Source organism: Marmota marmota, unplaced genomic scaffold, assembly GCF_001458135.2.
Source record: "Marmota marmota marmota unplaced genomic scaffold, marMar, whole genome shotgun sequence".
Lineage (NCBI taxonomy): Eukaryota > Metazoa > Chordata > Mammalia > Rodentia > Sciuridae > Marmota > Marmota marmota.
The window spans coordinates 22397558-22425372 of record NW_026000242.1 but is presented as its reverse complement, the minus strand read 5'-3'; the positions used below and the strand labels follow the sequence as shown (position 1 = coordinate 22425372).

Sequence of the window (27815 nt, the reverse complement as noted above, 5' to 3'; positions counted from 1 at the left end):
TTATTTAGAAATCACAGTTTCTACTTAAATCATGATTGAAAACATACAATCTAATCAGGGTGGAAGACTCCTATGGACTATTCAGCAATCTTCAAAGCATTTTATTACTGAATGGAGCATCAGTCAATATGTCATTTGGATTCAGCTATGATTTTAAGTTGCTTTTGAATCAGAAGAGTCATTCTCCCATTCTTAGTTAGTCTAAACTGGCTTCCAAGAAAGAATCCTTGCTTGTCAAATGAGGCCCCTCATTTATACAATAACTGATCTGTAGTTTTGAATCATGTTCACATAGATTTTGGTGGAAGCTCATAAAAGTGAAATTATTAGCATTTTTTCCAGGTACCAACTTTTCTTTTGTATAATCTTGAAAAGACTTCAATTTCTACACACATAGACAAGACAGGCAAAAAAGTACACACAAACACTTTACAAAGTCAAAGAAATGTTAATTTTTTTAAAAAAATGCCCATAAGCATTTTAAGTTATGGACTTATCATAAAATATTTATGTTTTCATTATGTGGATATATTTACAGTTAAATTCCTATAATATTGTGCCTAGAAATTTATGAAAATAGCAAACATACTTGGCTTTCTATAAAAAAGGAACACTTTTCAATAAACTTCTCAAAGTGTATATTCATCCTTTTGTTATCAAATTTTGAAAATTTTATACATCTGGCATATTATTTAATGCCAGAGGGAGCTTATATGTTTGGGGAAAAATATATAGCTGCTTTCTTTAGGCCTTACTCTTATAAGATCTTATTCTAAGTTATGGATACCCATGGAATGAGCCCTCTGATGATGGTAGAGAGAGATGGGTATATTTACCTAAATCATAGTGGCAAGAACAGGAGAAGAAAATAAGTCTTAAAACTCAGTAATCAGAGGAAAGCAATTACAGTGTGTAGCAGGCCCTTGATCAATTTATTCTTAATATTAGGAAGGAAAAAATAAATCTTTTGGCTTCTCTTATTTTCAGAGTATATATATTAGTGATGAAAAATGCTTTGCCCTAATAATAAAACTCTAGTTTTTCCTCACTCTTCCTATATAAATAACACCCATAATGGAGCATTTATTTGTTGATAACTCAGGCCAAGTATTTTTCTTGTCAGGATACCCCTCAGTCCCTTTATTTACAGAGCAATGACTCTCTTCAAGAAACTATGATTTAGGGTAATGTACATTTTTTTAATAAAAAAACCAATATGTTATCTTTCAATCCAAGTTTGAGAAGTTGTTACTTATCAGTGGCTCATTAGGGAAATGAAATGAAGACATCTGGACACTTTTATAAGTGATTTAAAATTTTAAAGATTATTATTCCTGTATTCATTTGAGTACAGTAAGCAAATGTATACACATGGAGGCATAAGATATATTTCCATACTTAGCACTAGATTTCTAAACTTATAAGAAAGTAAGCACTATCATTATATATGAGAAAATAGGGACTGAAAAAAGTTCTGTGATGGTCTCGATGTTTCAACAGAGCTACGGCTATAGTTGGAAATTGCATCATTTATCTTCAGATCGCAAGCTGATACTTAATATGTTCTAAAAGTACAAGAAAAGTGGAAGGCATCTCTCATGGCACAGCATCTTCAAGCATCAAGTGCACCATTCAGCAGCTTCTTCCTTCTCTTTTTTATATCTATTGTAATTATCATTATTTGTTATTGTTTTTATTTAGTCATTCATCTTCTTACCAGGGAACTTCCAGAGCATGGTGACTTTATATTCAGACTCTACAAGACAATAACAAAATAATTATAAGTGAAACAACTCCTGCAAATTAAATATAAAATAATAATTTAGGAGATTCTGATATCACATATGCTCCTGGTGAAATATTTTTTAAAAAGTTTATTAAGCAATTAAATAATTTTCTTGTGAAAATGATGCCTCAGTTCCTAAGCCTCCAGTTTGATGCTTATCCTAGATGCATCTTCATTACACACATTGTGTGTCCATATACCAGTATGAGATTGCTGATAACACTGAACATGGATCCTATTAACTCCAAGTGCTATCTTGAAATGAAATTAGATGCCTACTGATTGTTGAAACGGTATTTTTCAAATGAGCACTCATGAAAATTTATCAAGACATTGTCAACATCTGAACAGAAGAGTAAGAAAATATGTCACTAAATATTACCTATCATCTAGCTTCAACTTATATTTGAAATTTTTCTCTTATTATACCTTCATACTCTGTGTAATGAAATCAAGTACTTAGTAAAAATCCCCAGATAGAATCTTATTTCTATACCTTTGTTGACACTGTCCCTTCTACCTAAGAGTCACTAAACTTCTACTCATGCATCGTTCAAGTCTGATTCCACGGTCAAAATCCAATTACAGTGCTTTCCCACATTTTCCTAAATTTTCTATTCAGTAATCTCTTCTCTCCCACAGTGCTTTATCTGAACCATTCAAATTTCATTTATCCTTTTTCATAAGGATATTCATGTAGCTTATGTTTTCTATCCCCTGTTCAAATTAACATTCTACATTAAAATATGCAATGCTTAAAAATAGAGCAAATCAAATATATTTCTTTGTCTTGAGCTCTAATCCACTGCTACTCTATCTTGTCCTTTGCCTAGGATGGTATTTTCGATATGATACTCAGAATCCAGAAAAGGAATAAGATAGAGCCAGACACCACTGGTTTTGTCCTGCACAGTGGCATATCATTCAAAATACTTTGTTTGTACCTGAGAAACCCAACTTGAAATAACTTAACCAAAATAGGCGATTAATATTATTTGACTGAGAGAAATTCCAGGTAGAACTGACTTGCCACCAATACTCATTCCTTTCTCTCCTCTGTATGTTTTAATTTAATTTTCTCTAAATAGGCTTAATTTTCTTTGATAACAAATTACTTTCTTTCATAGAATATAGTTCTCATGGCCCTCAGACATGCTGGCTTTTTTGTGTGTGTGTCACCAAAAACAAACTAAGACACTTAAACTCCCTGGTCCTTGGTCGAAAAATTCCAACCTTAACTGTCCATCTGACTCAGTCATTGTGCCAAAGAACAATAAGGTAGCTTGGCATGCCAGGTGCCCACAATAAGTTAATTGATACCATCAGGAAGGAAATCACACCGTAGTATAATGGCTCCTATTCAACTCAACCAGTTAGAGAAGATGGAAGCAGAATTTTCTAAAAGAAATGTTAAGAAAATAGCTGTTATTTTTGGAAGACAAGAAATGTGTTGAATATATTTGGAAGAAATGTTGAAGATAAAAACATAAATACCCATTATTTGGACATAAAGAAGACAAACCAGATCTTTCCATCTCATTAGTTCAGCCAAATTTTTAAAAGTTACTAAGCATGAGTTTTTGACCTTAGAAATGAATATGATTATGTGTTTCAGAAGTATCTCTTGAAATATGTAACAACTGCTCTTGCATAGGCACCAAAAATTTAGGACAGACCACTCAACCAACGAGGAAGAAAGCAAGCTCAGTGGGAGTACCAGAACTTTAAAAGTTGAACATGATTTGCCCTAATGCCAGGGGAAATTACCAGTACATGCATGCTCTCAGGCCCTGTGTGTGCTATTTTTGCAAGCCTGTTAGTCTGCCACACTCTAATGCTAAGAATGTCAAGTATCATGATAAAAATTAGAGACAAAGAAGATCCAACTTTGAATTTCCTTTTATGTACATAAAATCACCCTGAAAAACAATCTTAATATAGAGTTCATAGCCCACCTTTGAAAACTTCACTAGGCTTAGTGTTGGACCCTACATCCTAAAATTATAATAACTTGTCCAGATTTTTCTGTTGTTGTTGTTGGCTCTTTGTTCTATAATATGCTTGGTAAATCACTGCTCTAAATTGTATTCCACTTAGGGAAAAGCACCCTGGATCTTTGTGAGTAATTGGAATAAGTAGGAAAATCAACAACCATAAAGACATTGAAGAAAAGTAATGTTCTCTCAGCAGGAAGGATTCTGTTTATTAGGAATTAGAATAACTTGGGGTCATTTCTTAATGGCCTGTAATTCTGAAGTGAGGCAAGCAAGTCAGTCAGGAAAAAAGTAAGGAGAAGTCAGGAGAGACAGGTATGGAAAAAGACTTAAAGATGCAATGCAAGGTCTCTTGAGCAATGTTCAGGCCAATCCTAGCCATAATCAAAGACCGAAGAGCCATTTTTAACTGAAGAGACAAGTCCCATATTTTGATCTTCAATCTGGTGTCTCATGGGACTATTTCCCATTTCTTTCAGCATCAACCTCTACCTAGCATAAGGAATGGTAAATTAAGATGTATATGACTTGAAACATTAAAAAGTACAGCTATAATAAACCACAAAACCTTGACCAGATCAACTTTAACTCTAACATAATTATCCCATGATACATAAAACAAAACTTAATTGCTGAATGTGATCAATTGCTAAAGAATAAGACGTACCTACAGAATATGCTCACCTGTACTTATTGTTGTCAAAGTAAAATTAAAAAGAAGCACTATAATTTCTTGCAGTGCAACTCAAATTAGGTACTTTAATCTAAACTTTATAGTCAAATTTTTCATTTTGTTTTAATATATAGGTTTATTTCAGCTGCTTTAATAGAATGACTACAAATGTGCTAATGTAAAAGTGAGTTCTTAAAGAAATATTTATTTAAGTGGGTAAAAGAAATTAGAACAAATTACTGGTGCTTTGGAGATTGAGGTCCCTTTGCTCTGATAGCTTTTTTGAACAATTTAGTAGAATAATGACAGAATTTTTTTTTGTTAAATTAGAACCAAGTTCCACTGCCTTTCTCCAGCACTCGGTGACACTCTAACTTCCAGCACAGGGACACTTGCCAGTCGGAGGCCTAGGTTTAATAAGCATCATTATAAATCAGTTGGTATTGAATCATCATGAAGAAAAGAGAGGACATTACAGAACCAATTTTAAAAATGGATGGGGAATCCAGAAACTGACTTTAAAGATGGTTTCATTTGAGCAAAGATAGTTACTGAATAGGATGCTTAGCAGTCTTTATATGGGGCTTATAAGTAAGAGGAAATCAAAGGCAAACTTCACACCACTGGATATACTCAGTTGAGTTTATAAGTATCACCAGTGGGCCAAATCCTGCTGCTCTAATAGCTAGAAGAGACAGGAGGAAAAGAAAGAGAACATGAAGAGGGCATAAAGAAGTTGAAAAGCGTGGCAGGGAGAGAGATTTGGGGGGAAAAAAGAGAAGCAGAAGAGTAGAACATTATTGAAAAAGAAATAGAGAAGATGTGCTTAAACATCTGTTTTGAGTGATAGGATAGTGCTAAGCACTCAATTCACTTGCTATTTATCAGGTTCCTGATGTGCAGCAAACATTAGAAAAGGAAGCAATTGAGAGAGTCAGCTCATTAAAGCAGGATGTTATGTTAATGATAATTCCCATTTATTCCCTCAATTTACTGATGAGAAAAATGAAGTCCAGAGGTCACTGGACTGTCAGGGATAAAGCAGTCTAATCATTAGCAGAGCCAGGTCTAGAAATCCAGTCTCTGTGTAAGAGACAGTATTGATAATTTCTCTGCTGAAATTGCTTTGTAAGAAACTAGAATGGAAAGCACAGATAATCTTGAATTATTTGAATAGTCCCCATCTAAAGCTGTCCAGGTTCTTTCTTCAAGGCTTATCTCAAATACTACATAGGAAACAAATATATACAAGATTTTCCTTGCCACACCTACCCTCTATTCCTTTGTATGTCAGGTTTATCTTACCTTCATGTCTTATATCATCTTACACACATACACACACAAAAAAAATTACAGTGAGAGTCATGTATATATGTATATACAACAACATATACATGCATGTATTCCTAGATATAAACACTCTTGAACATAGTCTCCTCAAAACAGCATCCATGCTAAATTATACTGTTCTTTCTCTGGTGCTTTACACAAAGGGAGATCAAAAACTTATTTTTTAGGAGATAAATAGCCCCAGGGCTACCTGATAGCCCTAGCACCAGAATCCACTAGGCCACAGCTAGTGCATAGACTCTGAGTAGGTAAATGCCCTATCCAATCTCACAACTTTAAAGGCTAGCTCTAAATGATGACACTAAGTGCTTATCATCTTTGTGGAGCCCATTCTTAGTTTCATTCCTTTGTTTGCACCATGTGGACCAACACTTGCTCCTGAGTACCTATTATGTCTTTCAAAGTTAAAGTAATTAACTTCTCTACTGTAGCTGTGTTTCTTTTTTCTTTTACTGACATCACCCAGCCCCTCAAGCTGGAAACCTTAGTGACACTGCCAACACCCTAATTCCTGTTTCACACTCTGTTCCAAGTTTGGCAAGTTCAATTCTTTCTTGATATTTCTCATCTAGTAACATTTCTCATCATTAAAATCCAGGCCTTTATTGCTTCTATCTTGGAATATGGAAATAATCTAATTGATTTAACCTATCACTGCTCTAATTCTCAGCAAAATGCCATTCCTCTAATCAAAATCCCAGTGGCTCCAAACAAGTTGCAGATTGAAGTATAAATGTTTTACTGTGAGAATCCAGGCCCTTTATTTAGATTCCAGCTATACTTCCATATTTATCCTATATCATTTTCATTCATATACCCACATGCCAGAAAAAATAATATTCCAATTATGGTGATTTTCCATCTCTTTTTCTTTGTTTCTAGCACACTATTTGCTTTTTGTCCTGTCTTTCTCCTACTTATACAAATTATAACTATTCTTAGGAATGCCCAAATGTGTACATAGCTCTATTCCTATACTTGAATATATGTATATTTTCAATTTAAAATACACTCTACTGTCGTGTATATCTAAAAAGAACAAATTTAAAAAACCATTAACATATGGATCTAGAGACTAAGTTTCCAACTTCCTTAAAAGAAAGTATCTTGAACTGAAGGGGAAGGTTTGGTGGAATGTGGTAAAGACCCATCATTACACATATTTGAAGATTTATGTTTCATTTAATCACCACCAATAAAGGAATGCATGAGTTTGTGAGGCAGAATAGAAAGTCAACTAAATTCATGAAAAATAATTTCAGATAATATGATCAACCTAATAGCATGGGGAACATACATAGAAAATTAACCTGGACATTTTCTCATACATTTTTTGGCCATTCGTATTTCTTCTTCGGTGAAGTGCCTATTCAGTCCCTTTGCCCATTTATTGATTGAGTTATTTGTGGGGTTTTTTTGGTACTAATCTTTTTGAATTATTTGTATAACCTGGAGATTAATGCTCTGAATTGAATGTGGTAAAGATTTTCTCCCATTCTATAGGCTCTTTCTGTCCATGTTCTTTGTTACCTTTACAGTGAAGAAGCTTTTTATAGATTCTTGATTACTTCTTGCACTTTAGGAGTCTTGTTGAGGAATTTGGTTCAAAGCCGACATGATGGAGAGTTGGGCCTACTATTTCTTCTAATAAGCACAGAGTCTCTGATTCATAAATGTCTATTAACTTGACAATGATAAAGTTCTGATGTCTTTGTTTTTTAAAAAATCAACACAATTATTTAATATTGGAAATGGTCATAATTATTTATAGAGAATATTCAGTAAGTGAATTACCAGTGTTGATAAACACTTTTCAATAATTATCACTTTAAATGGTCTTGATCAGGCACGTAACTCAATCCTTAAGGGAAGAGCAGGGTTTCATCATAATGATTGTACCTAAGTGTACTTTTTATTTCAATGCATCAAAAATTTTAATAGTCATCAAACATACACTAGCAACCAAACCACAGTGATTTTCAGTATAACATCTCCAAGATTGAAAAGAAATTGTGACATTCATTTTATGCTTAAAGACTATTCTTTATTTCCCAGGTGTGATGGGAGAATATGAGCCGAAAATTGAGGTGCATTTTCCTTTCTCGGTTACAGCTGCTAGGGGAACAACTGTTAAGATGGAGTGCTTTGCACTTGGCAAGTAAGTACATATTCCTCTATAATTAGACACAATTGTTTATTAAAATGTGACAAATATTTTCAGATCATTTATTTTGCTAGATTTTCTTTCCCCAGAAGCCCCATAGTTGCTATACATTTTTTTCAAAAAGAAGGACAAACGAGAATTGGCAAAGTAGCCAATTATAATTTTCTTCCTAGTCATTTCTGTGGACTGCAATGTATATAATTTTGTCATTTTAACAAAAAGGAAATTTCTCTAAATTAAAGACAAGCTTCACTTTTCTTTGCCTCCATGCCTATATTTCAGTATTATCCTTAATTTCATTCAGCAATGCTCCAAATAAGAGGAGGAAAAAGAAAAAGGTACTGTCTGCTTCTCATGTATAGGATGTAAATTATGTAGATTATGAAAATGGTACAGAAATTATAAGGATAATAGTTAGATTATTTCAGAATCTCCAGAAATAACATCATGATAACACAAGCTGATGATATGCACAATTTGTTATCATTCCTTGAGACAGACAGAAATATATCACACTCTAATGTTTGCTATACTTATTGATTCTATTTCTGAGGACTTAAATCCACCATATATTGTCACTTGTCAATGATGTTTACAGTATAGGTATTGGGATCAGAGGCAAGAGTGGAATTTTGAACATATTTGATTAGAGTATTATAATTTATTTTAAATAGTGTTATTTTTTTATAATAAGACCTCAGGGTCTTTTCTATATCATATAGTTATAATTTGCATAAGTGCACTTGTCAGTTACTAATCATTTAGCTTCAGTTGTGTTGAGCTAACTCCCACATCATAACTATAAAGTACTTGGAGATAAGACATGCTACATAAATGTGTTTATAGCAGTAGGGTTAGCCTGTGGGTGAGAAAAATATTAGTAAACAGAAGAAACTCAGCTATTAACTGGAGGTTTCAGGATAAATATAGTAAACACCATTTGTTTTAATTTTAAGACTGACTGAAATAACATGTCAGTGCAATTCTCAAATGTAAATAGGAACAAGTTCATAATAGACCAAAGACAAAATAAGTTATCGTACAGCCCCTCTTTTAAGAAAATGACGCCCATAAATAGAAAGATATTTTAAGGAATTAAAATGAACCTAGAAGATATTTAGGTAGATATCTGAGGAAGCTTCCTAAATCCAAAGGCATAATGTTAAGGGCATAATATTAAATAATACCTTGAAAGTCTTGTTCTTTACCATTTCTCCATGGTGTAGTGTCAGGAAAAATGTCTCACATAAGGTGCTTAATTCTGATAAATGCAAAAATAATATATTCTGACTTGATGCCAGAGGTTTTTATATGTCCTGCAGTTAACTAATTCTTAAATGCCAGAATTTGTACTAAAGCCACAAACAAAGAGAGGTCATATTGTAAAACAAATTAGAAAACTAGATTTATAGAGAAAAAAAACAATATAGAATATTTCCCCAGGCAAGCTTATTTAATAAGTTAGATTTGGTTGCTTTGGGAAGACTTGAAATGTGCTTAGTAAATTGATGCTTAAAGTTTCTTTCCTTCTAGATAGGATCCAATAGTTAAATTACTTGTGTTCTTTTAATACTTTATTTTCTTCAACTTTTCCACTCCTCTTTTGTTACTCCTTCTCTCCCAAAACTAAATAAGTACAAGGGAGGGTAAAAGACACATACCACCTATGTCAAGAAGGACTCTATTGTTCATTTGATATTCTTCCTGTGAAATATCACAGATCTGGAAAAAAAAGAAGGCTGTCACTATCTGTAGAATAACTTGCCACCCTTCTGAAAATAAACAAGATCAAAGAAATAACATGTTGACATGCCTTAATTCCTTTACAGCATGTTATCATGTTGGAGTGGGTCATCATCGATTCCCAACCTGATCCCAGAAACCTCAAATTAATGGCTGAGCATTGGTTTAGTTCTCACAGCTCCTCTGAGCTGCTTCCTTCTGAATGTATGGTGCTCTAGAGGGCCTTTGTTCTGAGAACTTCAGTATCTGGCACTAGATATTGGGCAAGATGTTACCCCAGGCTGATTCTTCCTCTCAGTGTGTCTTCATAGACAGGTTTTAACATAAGAGTTCATTCAATCAATATAAAGGACACTGGTTTCTCAAAGGAGTGTTATAATCAAATTCTGTAATGGAGCATTTAAACCTTTTTTTTTTATCTCATGGTTTTTTCATTTGGTGTCTCCTCTTCTATGAACACTCCCCCCCCCCCTTTTCCATGGTGGTTCCCACCTGCTCTCTTGCCTCCATGGCAATAAAAGCTTCTAAAGAGGCTGTAAACATTTTTTTAAAATTTTTTTTAGTTGTAGATGAACACAATACTTTTACTTTATTTATTTATTTTTATGTGGTGCTGAGGATCGAACTCAGTGCCTCACACAAGGGAGGCAGGCAGTCTGCCACTGAGCCACAATCCCAGCTCCAGCTGTGAACATGTTAGCCTTTTGTAACTACTTTATCTAACTCACATTCATTATTCTCTCTGAAAATACTTGGGTTCTTTTCTTTATAATACTTAATGTGATTATTTATATATATTATTTATATGTTGATATATATTATTTATATGTATATAAACACACACATAAAGTTTAATATAATTATATAGATATAATATTAATGTTTTTATTTATATATACATATATATCCTCACTTAGAAACTTCCTGTAACTCAACAATGCAGCTAGAAACAAGATCCAATGTAGATGGTTCAATGGAGTGTAGGAAATGGTCAAGGTGGAGATCTGTGAGCAGGGTTAAGAAAATCAAAAAGAGAAATAAAGGTATATGTAGACTGTGTGTATCTGAACTCTGGTATCACTTTTTAAGCCTGAAGGCATAAGGGAGGAGGAGATGATGATACCAGAATCAGATAGTGTTGAAATAGGCCAAAGACTACTCAGCAGGGGCTATAATCACTGGAGCCACAAGAACACAGCTAAAGAGACGTGTTTTTCTTATACCTTCTGACCTCCTCTATGGCCTCCCAAGAAGCCAACTAGAACTCAACCAGAAGGCTGTTTGCAAACCAGAGGTTATAATCAGCAGAAGTGGAAGTTCTACAGGAAAGAGGAGAATGACAGGAAAGGAAAGCGAACAGAACAGCCAGCCCAATTCTCTTCTTTAGGTTTTAAGCCTTGTGAGGGCTGGAGTCATGACTATCTCTCATTTGTATATTGCTGTTGTCTTCCATCATACCAGGAACACAGCACTCAGGAAATGCTTGTTGAAGGAATGAATTAAATACTGTGTATTTAATCCAATCAACAGTTAGTAATGAATAATAATAAGCTCTTCATACTTTTTTTCTTGTCCTTCACCCCAAAATAATTATACATTCACTAAACACCTGTTTCTTGCCCATATATATATATATATATATATATATATATATATATATATATCTCCAAATGTACTCATACTCTCGTCCCATCTTTTCCTACCTATTCTGGTCTCACTTCATCAAGTAGCTTCTTGTCTTAGACCTACTATTTCTCTATCTCTTTACTATCATGATAAGAAAACATGAGCTCTACATTTTAATGACATTTTAAGTGCATAATTCAATATTGTTAACTATATGCAGGATTTGCATAACATATCTCTAGCAATTATTTATCTTGTATAACCGAAATTTTACTTTTATTTCAAACTTAGAATGTTCATGTCATGGTTACTCTTAACAATTAAAAAAAAACAAAAAAACTCCCTTGATATATTGCCTCATAAGAGGAGATTGTTTTCAGCACAGGAATAAAAATATTAATTAAAGTCTAGAGTGAAGGACAGAGTTAAAAATATATATCAGATAATAATATTGGATGCAATAATGGCTTGAAGAACAAACAGGGAGAAAATTATAAACACAAAGATGTTGCTGTTACTAACTTTGTCTCCTCTAGGTTTTGCTGAAGCAATCCAGATTTCCAGATTTTTACCATGTTATTAATTGGAGCACACACCTTCTAGATATAATTATTTTCAAGGAGAAATGATTCACATTAATGCACAGGTGCCAAAAAGCAAAAAGTGTTTTTTTTCCCATAGTTCATCTTGTAAATGTGAATATACCTTGAAAAAAAAATAACTGAATGCAAATTTGAAGGTTTTGAGAGCCCAGCTTGCCAGGCAATGTCCTAGAGACATGAGAACTTTTTCCACAGTTCCTGTTTTCAAAGAGATGCCACTGTCTCCCTGCACATAACTGGGTCTACTACCACAATCTCTTGACTCCAATCTCAATGTTGTAACATAAACATTAGCTATACCTACCAACTGACCTATTCCCCATGGTCAGCTTTTACTGCTAGAGACATTTATTGCCCTGTTTTTTGTTTTGATTTCTAAGTGAAACTGAACAATAGTAAAAACAGGTTTTCTTTCCTTTGGATTTTCTCTGACTCATAACAAGATCACATGAACCTTTGATAGAATACACTAGGAAATGTCTTTGATTTTTAAAAGAATTAAACTTTTAAAATTTTATTTTAAAACATTAAATTAGATGATATTTAAATATCAAAATATTGTTTTATTTATTTTTACTATATTTTTATTCCTATTTACATGTGCCTTTATCTCCTTATGAGCTGCCCCTATGGAAATGTTCATTTCCCATAAATTAAAGGATAAAGTTAATGTGAATACAGTGCACAGGTCATTTTAAAATATGTTCATACTTTTTTGTATTCTTAAAGGATAAAAGAATATTTTATGGCATCAATTACACCATCTCTTGATATCACCAAAGTTTATCAACCTACCTAATTTAAAATAAAAATTTGAAAACTAAACACTGCAATTTTTTTCTAAATAAATCTCCACTCAAATCTTAATTTCACAAAAATCAAATAGTTCCCCAACAGGGCAAAGCACAACCCCAGCATACAAGTTCAGTCCTAGAAATCACTCTTAAAATAGTATTACACAACATTGAGTACAGAATTTATAAAGTGACAACAATGTGGTATATTTGTTATTGGTCAATTTTTGCAAAGGTATTTCCCCAAAACTGGGAAATGCTTAAATATGATCCTTAGGGAAAATGAGGTATACAAAGGCTTGGGAATACAGCAAAGCATAAAAATGGAGGGGGATTAATTACTTTGGAAAGAAAAGGCTGTTTTAGACATATGGAAGGTTATCATCAAGAGACTGCTCACAAGCTGTTTACCAGTTTCAACAAGGTAGGGAGGGAATGAAACTCTACCAGTATGGTATTAAACTAGAAGAATTAGATTGGGTGTAATGCAGAAGTTCTTGACAAAATGAGTTGTTACAGAGAAAATGGGTTATCAGGAGAGGAAGTGGAAGCTCTTTTTCTGCACTGCTGTAAGAATATAATAATGCCCATTTGTCTTCTAATGATTTAGATGTAATGTTCCCTGAAAGGAGAGAAATGATCCAGGTCAGGGTTAGAAATGAAAACTTTGAACATTCTCATTTGCTGGCAACTCATCCACCTACACTTAAGATAAATATTAAGAATAGAAGGATAGAGTCAGGCAGATTAATTAGCTACCTTTTGGCAACTACATTGTTATATAATGGAGTAAGCTGGTGGGTGGCAAATGTATGAAGTAACAGTGAAGAATATTGGGTTTTCTTGCTCAGCATTGAGTCCAGAAACGAGGAAGAAGGGTTGTCTGTGATATTTCTCAGGTCTATGTTTAAAAATTAGACTTAATACACTTAATCTGAGAGGTAAGAGGAGAAAGGATATGTTTTAGTCAGCTTTTTCACTGCTGTGAATAAAAGAACTGATTATAACAATTATAGAGGAGGAAAAGTTTATTTGGGGGCTCACAGTTTCAGAAGTCTCAGTCCATAGACAATAGGCTCTATTTCTTGGGGCTCAAGATGAGGTGGAAGAGTGTGGCACACTGAAGCAGCTCACATGATGATCAGATAGCAGAGAGAGACCCCACTTGCCAGATACAAAATATATACCCAAAGGCATGCCCCACCCACCTTCACTTACCATTCAGTTAATCCTATCAGGGGATTAATTCACTGATTGGATTAAGGCTCCACTAAACCTTCTTGCATTGTCTCACATGTGAATTTGAGGGGAACACGTCACATTTTAACCATAACAAAGCTGTAAAGTAAGGAGTCACTATGGGCCCAATAAATATTTCATTTTAAAGGTTCTTTCCAGGTGTGGAGTCATGTCAGTTAACTTTTTGTCATTAAGAACAAAATACCCAACAAGAACAATTTCGAAGGGGAAAAGTTTATTTCAGTTCACAGTTTTAGAATTTAGTGCATAGTCTGCCACCTCTGTTGCTCTGGGCCTAAGGAGAGGCAGAACATCATGATATAAGGGCCTAGCAAAGGAAAGCTACACCACTCATGGTATCCAGGAAACAGAGACAAGTAGGAGCAGAGACAAAATATATAATCCCCAAGAGATGCCCCCAGTGAACCATTGCCCCCAGGCATAGTCCACCTGTCTACAGTTATAATGTAGTTATCCATTCAAATTATTAACAATTGATTAGTTTGTAGCTCTCATAATAATTTCACCATCTACATTAATACAGGAGCTTTTGGGGAACACCTCATATCCAAACCATAAGAGGTATGAAATTGAAAGTTGGTAGTATTTTTAATTGGATGTGTTCAAGTTTTAAGTCCAGTCTTTGCAAGTTGATAACTAGGTAACAGAGTAAACAATTAAACTTTAAAAATGTGGAGAGTTAGTAACTAAATAGCCCAGTGGAGAAAGGAGGGGTTAGAATTATTACAAATTGTTATCTCAGAACTATCCTGCTAGGACCCAGAACTTTGAGGACTGGCTTGGGTAGCATTCACAGAAGTTTGTCTAAGAAGTTTGAAAAAATTTAAATTGTATTACACAGAAGGAATGTGTCCCTTCTCCCTTCTGGCCTTGTAGTGTACTCATACTGCCTCCTCTTGACCCTGAAGAAATGTGGCTTTCTGACTTCTAACCCCAGCACATAAAGCACAGTAAGGCCAGAGCTGAGAAGGGGTAATTTAAAAATGAGCCTCACTTCCACTTTACATTCTCAGACTCATTTCCTAATTAGTCACAACCTTCTCTGAACCTCAGCCATATATGCTTTTCCATGTCTATGGCTCTGTAAAACTGTGTCCTTATTCTAAAACATCCCACCATCACCATCCTGTTCTACATACAAGACTTAGGTAAGATGCTACTTCTCCATTAAATCCACCCTGCTTTTCTTGAGATCCAATCTCTTACCTTTGGAACAACTATATATATTGGCCATGCATATTTCACCATTTTGCCTGCCCCACTGGGACAGCTGTATATATTTTTCTTCTTTACTGTGCTGAAATTTTTGATCCCTGGAGTGTTCTTATATGCAGCAGGTACTGAATAAGTTTGCTGAATTGAATTCAAGCCTGAGAAATGTGGTCCATCTTTCATTGCAGGACTACGTTATTGCCTTTGGTTTGGTCAGACAAATGTCTCCAGATGCTGTTCACTTGTTTTTTCCCTGAAAATTCTTACCACATTTACATTAACTATAGTTTTCTGGCAGGTTTCATTTCCCCATGTGACCTTTTGCAGACAGGAGAAAGATCACTAGATACGTCAAATAGCCACCACCAACAAAAAAGTAAGATCTGGTCACTGATGCTTAAGTGACCCCATGCACAAGGGCAAACTTGGGGTTATTCTGTAATAAAAAAGCCATATGCTATAAAGCAACATAGGTTTATCTACTATGACAATCCTGAAAGCTAATAGTGTTAGCAAACAGTGTTACAGGCAGACTTTTTTTTAACTTTACATGTTCCTTATCTTGCTTTTGCAGCCATTAACACACAATCAGATCAGCTGTGCTCAAAAGGCCTTGAACCAGTTACTGTAATAATTATGTGAATGACCTTTCCAAACTCATCTGAAATCTGGTGGTGAGGTGGGAAGGAAGAACACATTCAATTTCCTGCTCTTTTTAGTTCCTGCTTATCTTTCTTTCAGATAGCATTTACAAATCATCTTTTACTACACTTCATCAAATGACTATTAGGAAATGAAGACTTTAAGTAATTTTTTTCTCGTTTTATATGTTTATTACAAATAAAATTCACCAGTTTTCAATTCATAAAGTCATTTTTGCAATAATTTGTTTTTTTTTTCCCTCAGTCCTTAGCCAAGTTGTCTCAAATGGCTGCTCTTGTGTCCCATTGTAACTGTGAGAATGACAAATATTCCTCTGAGACTTCTCACAGTCTGCAACTGGCAAATGTTCCTGAAAGAATCTGCTCTTTAGTTACAGATTGATGATTTATTAATGCTGTTTATTTGGAACTGCCAGTCACTAAGGGCTGTAAGAATTAAAAATGAATCAGAGTTGTATAGTATTTGTCTATCAAGCTAAAATAAAATTACTTAATCATTAGATTGACAGAAGATCTGGGAATAAGTCAGTTAGTAGGTCTAGGAATCAATAAATGTTTAGATTTCACATGAGAGCAGTGTATTTTGGAGTCAATAAAATTTACTTTTGTGATCTACTGGTTGTTTTAATATTGCTGAGACGAAGGAGGTATCCTCATTTCAGGTGGTACCCAGAGGGGGCAGGTGCAGAAAACACCTTAGAGATTACATAGCGCATAGCCTAGCTTCAATTTTAGATGGGGCAGTAAGACTGTAAGAAATCACTAGACCAAGACATGTGAATATGCTACTCTGATTAGTGTTGGATGCTTCTTCATTCTATGCTCTTTACATTTTCAAACTTCTGCTATAGTGCCAACTATGGAAGGGAATATTTTATTTACATATTTACTCTTGTAATCAGAGGTCTTATGTTGTTATAGGGAAATAGGACAGATTTTATTATTCACATTTGGATTCAGTTAACTGATATCATATTTACAACCTTTCCAGTGCTGTCCTAGGACCACTTAATCTGCCTCAGCAAGGCCAAACAGCTAGAAAGCTGTACAGGCAAAACCAGATCTCCAGATTCTGAAACTAGTGATATTCATTTGCTGTACCACTTTTCAGTTGCAAAGAGGTATTGACACTTCATCCAAGTAAAGACTTTTCTGAATGCCCTGAAATATAATCATAAATGATTGAGTATTAGGAATATTATTGTGCAAAACAGGTCACCAGGGCATGACTCAAAGCCTGAATGACTGAGATCTTTATTTAGATCAGCTTAGACTCATCTGATCATTTTATTTTTGATCAATCAGCCTGCAGTTTCCATAGATCTACTCTTCCCTGGATATTGATTGTGAGATCAAAATCTGTTTGGATATTGAAATTCATAATGAGGATATAACATATCAGTGTGCCCATCAGAAGTTTCTTACTTTATTTTACATCCCCAAAAATATTCACCAGATACATAATCTCAATGCCTGAATGAGCCATTAGTGCACCAATAAAAGAAGCAACTTTAATCAAAAAGTTGGGGACAACCTCAGTGAACTTTAAAATGAACCTGTGCCTAGTACTGGATGGCTAGTACTACATCTCACTTAGATTCTAATTACATCTCAGAAATATTTCTCAAGAGGCTAGAAACAGGAGTGAATTTAGGCAAATCTTATATTCCCCTGACCTCAGTTTCTTTATTTAACTCCGAGTCTTGGATTTCTGTGAAGTTATATGTGGTCATCACCCACAAATTCCAAATGACAGTTCTACTAGAAACTTATTTTTTTCCCAATATTTAGAACAAAACTTGCCCTCTAAAGAAAGATCAATTTCGAATTTTAAAATATTTTCATATACAGTTCTTATTTGATATTAAGTTGGAAATTTAGCTAGGAAACAAACACATTCTTTGAATATTTACATTTTGTATTTATCATTTCAATAACTTTGAAAATATGTACATAGCATTCAAGTTGAACTTCCCATTCTTATCATCCTTGACACACCTTCCTCCCTAACTTTCATCCAAGTATCTTGCCTCCAACTCTTGGCCTCAATGACCTCTGACAGACCATCTTTCCAAATCTGTCAACTGTTGAAAGCTCTAGATTTTATTTCTTCCATTCTATTCTGTCTGCTACTATCTTAGTTCAAGTCTCTTACCATTGCATTAGCTTGGCTTTCTTATATCTGATGCAAATAAGACTACATATGTACTTTAAGTAAAAGACAATTTCACTAAAGTTTCATTAACTTTGTAAGCTCCTCTGTACTCCTTTCTGGAGGCCCAGCTATCTGCCTTTTATTTGTTGGATGTCTACCATTCCCCAGGCCTTCCTCCTGGTTTTCCTCTCACTCCTATTCCAGTCAATCTGATGTTTATTTTGGATTTCAGATCTAATTCTTGGCTCAAGTGTCACTTCTTTGTTTAGCCTGTTTGACATTCCTCAGTCCCTTGAGCCACAGCTTTGGTCCAGACTGGGGTTCTAGAAGACAGGGCTTCACTATAGATCTAATTACATAAAAACGATTTTACTGCTACTACAGGTAAATACTTAGAGAGTAACCCTAAGTATAAACCCTTAATTATCTTTTTCTTTCTTTCTTCTAAACTTTATCTCTTTTATCACTATAAATGGTTCTTAAATTAATTCCTACTAACTTAGTATATGCTGAACATTTGTTGACTGAATTAAGTTACTTATTAACATAACATGTAACTGTGTATACTCAAAAGGAAGCAGGAATGAACTAATATATGAAAGGAATTCTAAGCCTGAGACCACATATATGTGGGCATTTAATTTGTAAAAATAACACTGAGTGACAATGATGCTGTACCTCAGAGTATGCCTCATGCAGTAATATTTGTCTGTATGTGCTCGAGCTTAAGAAACACAATTTTTAGGGTTGGTATTTGGGACTGATTTGTTTCAAAAGAGTTACCATGATATATATATATATATATATATCATATATATATATATCATATATATATATCATATATATATATCATATATATATATCATATATATATATATCATATATATATATATCATATATATATATATCATATATATATATATCATATATATATATATCATATATATATCTGTGACAATTTTCTAGTAATCATGACTGTTGGTCTATACACATAAGGAATGGCCTCAGTAAAAATCTGACTAATCTGACAGCTTGTGGCTTCTAATCACAGAGAGAGCAAAATTGGTGGGTCTCCTTATGGGCTGTAACTATTAAGTCACTTCAGAGGAACGGATTGTCTCTCTCTGTGCAAAATATCCCTATGTGTATCAACAACCTTAAGAGCATAATTTCTCCAGTAGTAATTTTATTATTGTTATTGATCTCTACTTTTTAAGATACTTTATTGTAAAATAATTAATACAAAATCATTTCATATTATATAATCTTATTACCCTATATAGCATTTTTCAAAAATCACAGTTTTTCTTCTATTATATTTGTTCTATTATATTCTATTATATTTGTATAATAATTTTGGGGGAATTATTTTTGAAGTTTTAGGGAGATCCCTTAGATTCATTAGTTGCATATTTATAAGTCAAAATTTAGTTTGTAGTATCAGAAGTATTTCTATAAATGTCTAATTTTATCTATTCTTGTATAAAGTTTTTTTTTCCCCATTTTAGAATTTATCCTGAAATTCAAAGGCTGTCTCACATCTATTTATCTTCAGTCTTTCTTGTCAGATAGCCGATTTAGAAGAAAGTTTATCTTGTGTTTCTCATGTCTATGACACAGAAGACCACATATAAATTTATGAGTTTACTCTCATGTTCTTACCAAGTGAGTAACCAGAGACATAATTCCATTTTTGTCTTTGGAATCTCTCAGGGCATCATGCAACTTGAAACAGGGTGCCATTGAGATGGGGGAAGGGAGGGAGAAATCCCAGATTAGTTACAAAAACTTCCTTTGTCTATATCTTACAGGTAACATTAGCAGAATTTTATTTATCTCTATAATCATATTTATCATAAAAATATACTGTGAAGTTATATGTCCTAACTTTATACTCTTCTATGTTATTAATCTGATAATATTCTTTATATATGCATGTTTCCATATGCTCAATGTATAATCAAAGTGGTTCTGAATTGTTTTAAAGCTCATTTATTATTACCTAAGATTACTCATTTTATAATCTTTCAACATATCTAAACAATTTTTATTTCATAGGATGATGAATTAGAGGTTGTCTTTTTTTTCATTCTTGTGGTACTTTTTCTGTTAATTGTCTCTGTCTATATACTTGATGTTCAGTGGTACAGGCATATGCACATGGTGGAATTTGGTGCAATAAGATTAAATGTATTTCTTGTTTCAGAGAAATATGTATGTGTGTGTATGAATAAGTTGGTAAAATCCATAGAAAGAACATCTTAGGATAGGGTATCCTAAAATAGAGTATAAGACATAAACTCAGCATGTATCATTCTGTTTTTCCTTTCTTTCTATTTTGAAATGCAATATAGCAGCACCTACCTTCTGTGACCTGTTTTTGTTTGTTTTTTGTTTCTCTTGTTGTTGTTGTTTGCAGTTTTATAGTGCAGAAAAGGTTTCATGTCAAACCATTTATAATGAATTTTAGACTGAAAAATAATTCCATATAATAGCCACTAGATACAAAATAATACTCAATGGGAACATATGTTGCTGTTTCACAGAACAAAAATCAAGTGATAAGTACTTTTGATCATTTCTATTCCCTACTTATATTTTCTTTTGGGGATTGAATCAGTCTAAATTACAACTTTTAGAATGTCTTATTTATGGCTATTTCCTCAAAGGAAGGTACATTATGAAATCAGGTCACTTGTTTTATGCATCCCTACAGACATATGCAGCTTTCTTAACATTTCTGAAAGAGGTGCACACGTCTGTATTTGCCACATAGGGCAAGAATAACTTTGTGTCCCCACTTTACCTATTATAGTTAGCCACATTCTATTGATAAAAAACATGCAATATATAGGCATAGTTTTTTTAAAAATTTTAATATCTCTGACATTCAGATGTACAATACAAAGTTATGCCAGTCTAATTGACAGTATTACCTTTCTTAGTGAACCTTAAAAAAAAGTGAGTCTTATAATCAAAAGTATCTTGAATGTGATAAATTAGAATAATTAAGGCTAACGTAGCATATATTAAGCCCTAAGTTGTTGATCAACTCAGTAGGAACCTGAGTGGTGACATGTTCTTCCTCTGTTAATGAGCAGTTTAATTTTAAAAATCTGAAATAATAAACAAATATCTATCTTATGGTACCAGTAATCTTTTAGTACAAATGATTTTTTACTACATATTTTTATCTTATAACAAAAGTTACTGTAGCATTAGTCGTCTCAGTTATGCCTAACCATGCCATTTCTGTGATTCCATGTGCAACAATGTTCAAATATAAATAGTGGATTAAAGAGATTTCCTCTGTTCTTTGCCTTTGTTATCAATCTTGCACCTGTGAGTTTTGTTGACTGATGTAATAAATAACAAAATGAAGAGGTGATACCTAAAGAAATGGTAAAGAAAATGGTCATCAGTTTAGTTCTTCATTTACTTCTGTTTCGGGGCCAAAAGGGTAGACTAGAAAAAATAGTGTATTTTTCAGTGGCTAAAATGTACAGAAAAAAATAAAATCTATTAGTCCAATTAAGTAAATTAAATTACTAAAGTATCTACTCAAGCTGCTTTTAAAAAGATTCATTGAAGTGTATTTGGAATATAATAAAATATTTAAAGTATAAAATTTGATACATTTAGCATATGTATTATTACCATGAAAACATCACAGTATTCACATGGTGAGCATATTCATCGTACACAAAATTTCTGTACGTACATTTATCATCCCTTTCCAGTTCCCATCCATGCATCCCCAACCCTAGGCAAAGACAGATCTGTTCTTTTTTTTCTGTCAGTATAGATCAGTTTGCATTTTCCAAAGTCCTATATAGCTGGAATCATTCAATACATACATTTATTTTCTTATGTTGTCTGGCTTCTTTCACTCAGACTGGTAATTTTAAAATTTATACTAATTGTTGGATGTGTCAATTGAACATTCCTTTTTATTTTCATTAGTATTCCATTTTAAGTTATATCACAATATGTTTATCTGTTCACCCATTGAGGGAAATTTAGCTTGATTCCATGTTTCAGTTATTACCATAAAGCTTCTATAATTCATAATTCATAACTCATCTTTGCAGTTCAGTATTTTATATTAAGATATGTATTTAGTGGTTACTATGACATTTTTGTGCAAAGTTGAATTTCTCAATGACTAACATAATTGAATGTTTTTTGTCCTCACTTTATATTTGCATCTTTTTAAATTTTTGTTTATTTTTTATTTATATATGACAGTGGAATGCATTACAATACTTACTACATGTATAGAGCACAATTTTTCATATCTCTGGTTGTATACAAAGTTTATTAACACCAATTCATGTTTTCATACCTGAAATTTGGATAATAATGATCATCACATTCCACCATCATTAATAAATAACCCCATTACCCCTACCTTACCCTCCAACCCCTTGGCCCTATCTAGAGTTCATCTATTCCTCCCATGCTCGCTCTATGAATAAGCCTCCTTATATCAAAGAAAACACTTGGCATTTGTTGTTTTGGGATTGGCTAACTTCACTTAGCATTATCTTTTCTAACTCCATCTATTAACCCGAAAATGCCATGATTTTATTCTCTTTTTATTACTGAGTAATATTCCATTGTGTATATATGCCACATTTTTAATCCATTCATCTATTAAAGGGCATCTAGGTTGATTCCACACTTTAACTACTATGAATTGTGCTGCTATAAACATCAATGTGCTGTGTCCCTGTAGTATGCTGTTTTTAAGACCTTTGGGTATAGACCAAGGAGAAGGATAGCTAGGTCCAATGTGGTTTCATTCCCAGTTTTCCAAGAAATCTCCATACTGCTTTCCATGTTGGCTGTGCCAATTTGCAGTCCCACCAGCAGTGTATGAGTGTACCTTTTTCTTGGATAGGCAGAATTAATATTATCAAAATGACCATATTACCAAAAGCACTATGCAGATTTAATGCAATTCTTATCAAAATCCCAATGACATTCCTCATAGAAATAGAAAAAGCATTCATGAAATTCATCGGAAAAATTAGAGACCCAGAATAGCTAAAGCAATCCTTAGGAGGAAGAGGGAAGCAGGTGGCTTCACGATACCGGAACTTAAACTATAGTACAGAGCAATAGTAACAAAAACAGCATAGTACTAGCACCAAAATCGACTGGTAGACTAATGTTAAGTTCTTAGTGTTCTTTATATAACCTTGAAATTAGTGCTCTATCTGAGGTGCATGTGTTAAAGGTTTTCTCTCATTCTGTAGGCTTTCTCTTCAAATTATTTTAGTTTGGATTATTTACTGTTAGTATACAGAAATACATTATATATATTGATCCTATGTTGTACAACCTTGCTATTCTCTCTTACTATTTTTTGTTCCCCCAAAGCCACAGGGTTTTCTACATTATTCAAACATGTATCTGTGAATAGAAAGTTCTACATCTTTTCCAATCTAAAAGTCTAGATTTTCCTGCTTTATTGCACTGTCTGGAACTTGCAGCATGACTGTGAATAGATGCCTGAGAGGACCCATCCTAGTGTTAACAGGAGAAAGCACTCAGACGTTCTCTATTATGTACAACATTCACTGAACATTTTAGTAGATGTGCTTAGCAGGTTGAAGGAGTTTCCTTGTTCCTCTGGTTGTAAAAGCATGAATGAACATTGAATTTTAAAATGCTTTCTCTGAGCCTAAAGATTTGTTATTATAGTAAATTGTATAGTACTTTGATTGAATTTTTAAAATAATAAACCAATTTACATTTGCATTCTTGAAATAATATGATTGGATTCAGTTAAATGTATTTTCTAAGGATTTTAAATATGTTTATGAATAATGTTTCCCTGTAGTGTTGTTTTCTTTTAATATCTTTGTCTAATTTTAGTATTGAAATAATGTTGACCTCACAGAATGAAAATTATTTCTTCCTTTTAGCTTTCTTAATTCTTTGTGTAAAACTTATTTTCTTCATTAAATGTTCAATGAAATCCTTTTATGAATCTCTCTGTACCTGGAGTTTTATGCAGGCTAGAGGGAAGGCTTTAATTAGAAAATCAGTTTCTTTAGCACATATAGGCCTGATCTGATTATGTCTTCTTACATGATTTTTTCTATTTTTATCTATTTCCAGGACATTTTTTTCACTTCAAGTAACTTGCCAAATGTATTGTGATAATATTGTTCTAATACTCCCTTATTTTCATTTTGATATCTGTCAAAAACATGGTAGTATAACCTCTTTCATTCTTGGCATTATTTTTTTTTTTTTACTTTTTTGTTATCAATCTGGGGCAAGGTTCATTCAATTAACCTTTTCTTTTCTAAATAACAACTTTGGTTTCATTGACTTTTTCTAGTTTTCCATTTCTCTTTCATCAATCATTATTTTCTTTCTTTGGCCTGTCTTAATTTTAATTTGCCCTTCTTTTTCTATTTTTTTTTAATTATGAGTCATCAATTTGAGACTCTTTTCTAAATTACTGGCATAAATTTTCAGCTAAGTACTTATTTTTGCCGCACACCACATATTTCGATATGTATGTTTTTATTTTCATTCAATTCGGTACTTTCTTTTTTACTATATATCATCATGAGGCATAACATGATGGTGTGCTCTATTGTCATGGCAGAATGATCAAATCAAGGTAATTAACATATCCAATACCTCACATAATTATTATCTTTATGTGGTGAGAACATTTAAAATCTACTCTTATTATTATTATTATTATTATACTTCATTTTTTTGTTCTACTTAGTTGTACATGACAAAAGAATGTATTTCAATTCATTATATACAAATGGAGCACAACATTTCAATTCTCTGGTTGTATATGGTTTAGAAATGCACCATTTGTGCAATTATTCGTGTACCTAGGGTAATAATGAATGCTACACATTATTAACTATAATCGTCATGTTCTACAATATTTTCAGAACTTATTCCTTCTAACTGAAGCTTTTTACCATTTGAAACTTTTCCCTCGTCCCTATCCCCTCAGTCCTTAGTAACCAGCTATTCTAGTCTCTACTCTTAGGAACATGTTGTGAGGTTCAACATGTGAGATCATGTAGTATGTGCCTATCTGGGCCTGGCTTATTTTATTTAGCATAATGTACTCCAAATTCATCCATGTTGTCTTGAATGACAATTTCCTTCTCCTTTAAGACTGAACACTATTGCTTTGTGTATATATACCATTTTCTTTATCAATCATCTGGTAATGGACACTAGATTCATTCCTTATCTTGGCTTTTGTGAGTAAATGCTACAATAACAAAGGAATTCAAATATCCCTTCAAAATAGTAATTTCATTTCATGATATAGTACCTTATTTTTAATTTTCTGAGTACTTCCATTACTATTTTCCATAATGGCTTCACTCATTTATACCCCACCAACAATGCACAAGGATTCCCTTTTTCGCACATCCTCGCCAACACTTTTTATTTTTTGTCTTTTTGATAAAAGCCATTCTAGAAGGAATGAGCAGATATCTCATTGTGGTTTTAATTCTTGTTGTTCTGATCAATAGTAATGTTAAGAATATTTTTGATGTACATATTGGCCATTTGTTTGGCCATTTCTTTATATAATGCCAACTCAAGTCCTTTACCCATTTTTTAAATTTAATTTAATTTTTTTATTAGTTACACATGACAGTACAATGATCTTGACATATCATACATTGGAATCAAATGGGGTATAATTTCTCATTTTTCTGATTGTACAGGTTGCAGAATCACATTGGTCATACAGTCACGTATATATATATACAGCACTAATAATGTCTATTTTATTCTGCTGCCCTTCCTATCCCCCTTACCCTCCCCCCTCCCTTCCCATCACTTCTCTCTACCCAATCTAATGTGACACACTTCTTTTTTTTTCCCCTCACAACATCATACATGTATTCTGTATAACGATGAGGGTCTCCTTCCATCTTCCATGCAATTCCCCTTCTCCCTCCTTTTCCCTCCCACCTCTCTTCCCTATTTAGTAGTAATCTTCTTCTCATGCTCTTCCTCCCTATCCCATTTTGAGTCACCCCCCTTATATCAGAGAAGACATTCGGCATTTGTTTTATAGGGCTTTTTTTTAAAACTGGTTTTTTTCTTATTATTGAATTGTTAAGGTGTTATATACAGCTTACATGTTCAATCTTGATCTGATATATGGCTGGCAACTATTTTCTTTCCTTATACAGGTTGTCACTTCAGTCTCTTGATTACTTCTTTTGCTGTGAAAAATATTTTTAGTTAAGCACTGTCCACTTTCTATTTTTGCTTTTCTCACGTGTATTTTTGGGATTGTATTCCAAAATATCTGTCAAGACCAATGTCAAGAAGGTCTTCCCCTGTGTTTTCTTTGGGTAGGTTTACATGTTTACGTCTTACATTTAAATTTCACTCCATTTTGAATTGATTTTTTAATATCTGGCAAGTAAGGACAAAATTTAATTCTTCCAAGCAGCAGTTGAAAAGAGAGTATTCTTGGCATCTTTGTCAAAGAGCTATTCACAGTAGATGTGTGGATTTATTTCTGGGGTCCAATTTCTAATCCCTTGGCATTTATGTCTGTTTTAGTGCCAGTGTCATGCTACTTGGATTATTAAAGCTTTGTAGTAGATTTTGAGATCAGTTAGTGTTTTACCTATTCAGCATGTTTAGTGCTTACATATGAATTGTCTCTAATTTAAGATGACATGAGTGTATGTGTGGAAACCCTAAAGCCTCCACCAAAATTAAAAAAAAAAAAACAACACACACACACAGATATGTTAGAACTAATTTTTAGAAATTCAATAAAATAATTTTAAAAAATAAATTTGCAGGATACAAAATAATCATATAAAAATGAATAGTGTGTCTGCAGTATTAACAATAAACTATCTAAAAACCAAACTAACAATTTGATTTACAACAGCATCCAAAAAATAAAATATTTAGAAGTAACTTTAAGGAGATGAAAGACCTATACACTGAAAAATATAAAATATTGATGAAGGAAACTTGAGAAGATAGGCAAAAGTAGAATAGATTTACTTGGGGTCATGGACTTGGAAGAATTAATATTTTTTTAAAAAATTTAGTTATAAATGGACAAAATACCTTTATTTTATTTGTTTATTTTTACGTGGTGCTGAGAATCTAACCCAACACCCCACATGTGCTAGGCAACCACTCTACCACTGAGCCACAACTTCAGCCCCAATAAAGAATTAATATTGTTAAAATATCCATATTATTAAAAGCCATCTACAAATTCAATGCAATCCTTATCAAAATTCTATTTTATAGTACAAAATTATTTCCTTACACTTTCAATTTTCTCCTATATTTTTACCCGTTTTGGAAATTTAGTTATATAGAAGTATGTTATTTAGTTTCAAATTATTCATTATTTTCAGATTTATTTGTTATTAATTTCTATTTTAATTCCATATTGTCAAAGAAAAGAGCCTGTGGAATCTAAATACATTGAGACTTCTTTTATTTGAGACTTTGGTATGTTTTGGTATGTTTCATGTGCACAAGGGAGTGGTTTGCATAGCATTGTTAAAAAGTAGATTCTGCCTGATGGGGTGACACATGCCTGTAATCCCAGCAGTTTAGGAGGCTAAGGCAGGAGTTTCATGAGTTCAAAGCCAGCCTCAGCAATTGGTAAGGGGGGAGCACTAAGCAACTCGGTGAGACCCTGTCTCTAAATGAAATACAAAATAGGCTGGGGATGTGGCTCAGTGGGTGAGTGTCCCTGAGTTCAAACCCAGGCACCAAAAAAAAAAAAAAAAAAA

At 33.3% G+C, this 27815-nt stretch overlaps 1 protein-coding gene across 1 annotated transcript in view; it reads left to right on the top strand.

Annotated features, from left to right (window-relative positions):
* Window positions 1-27815, top strand: part of Cntn5 (contactin 5) — a 1225793-nt gene that overhangs the window by 888908 nt on the left and 309070 nt on the right. Inside the window, exon 9 of the mRNA XM_015489961.2 lies at window positions 7859-7961. Within this exon, the coding sequence (XP_015345447.2) occupies window positions 7859-7961 (103 nt within the window). The remainder of the gene's footprint in view (window positions 1-7858; window positions 7962-27815) is intronic.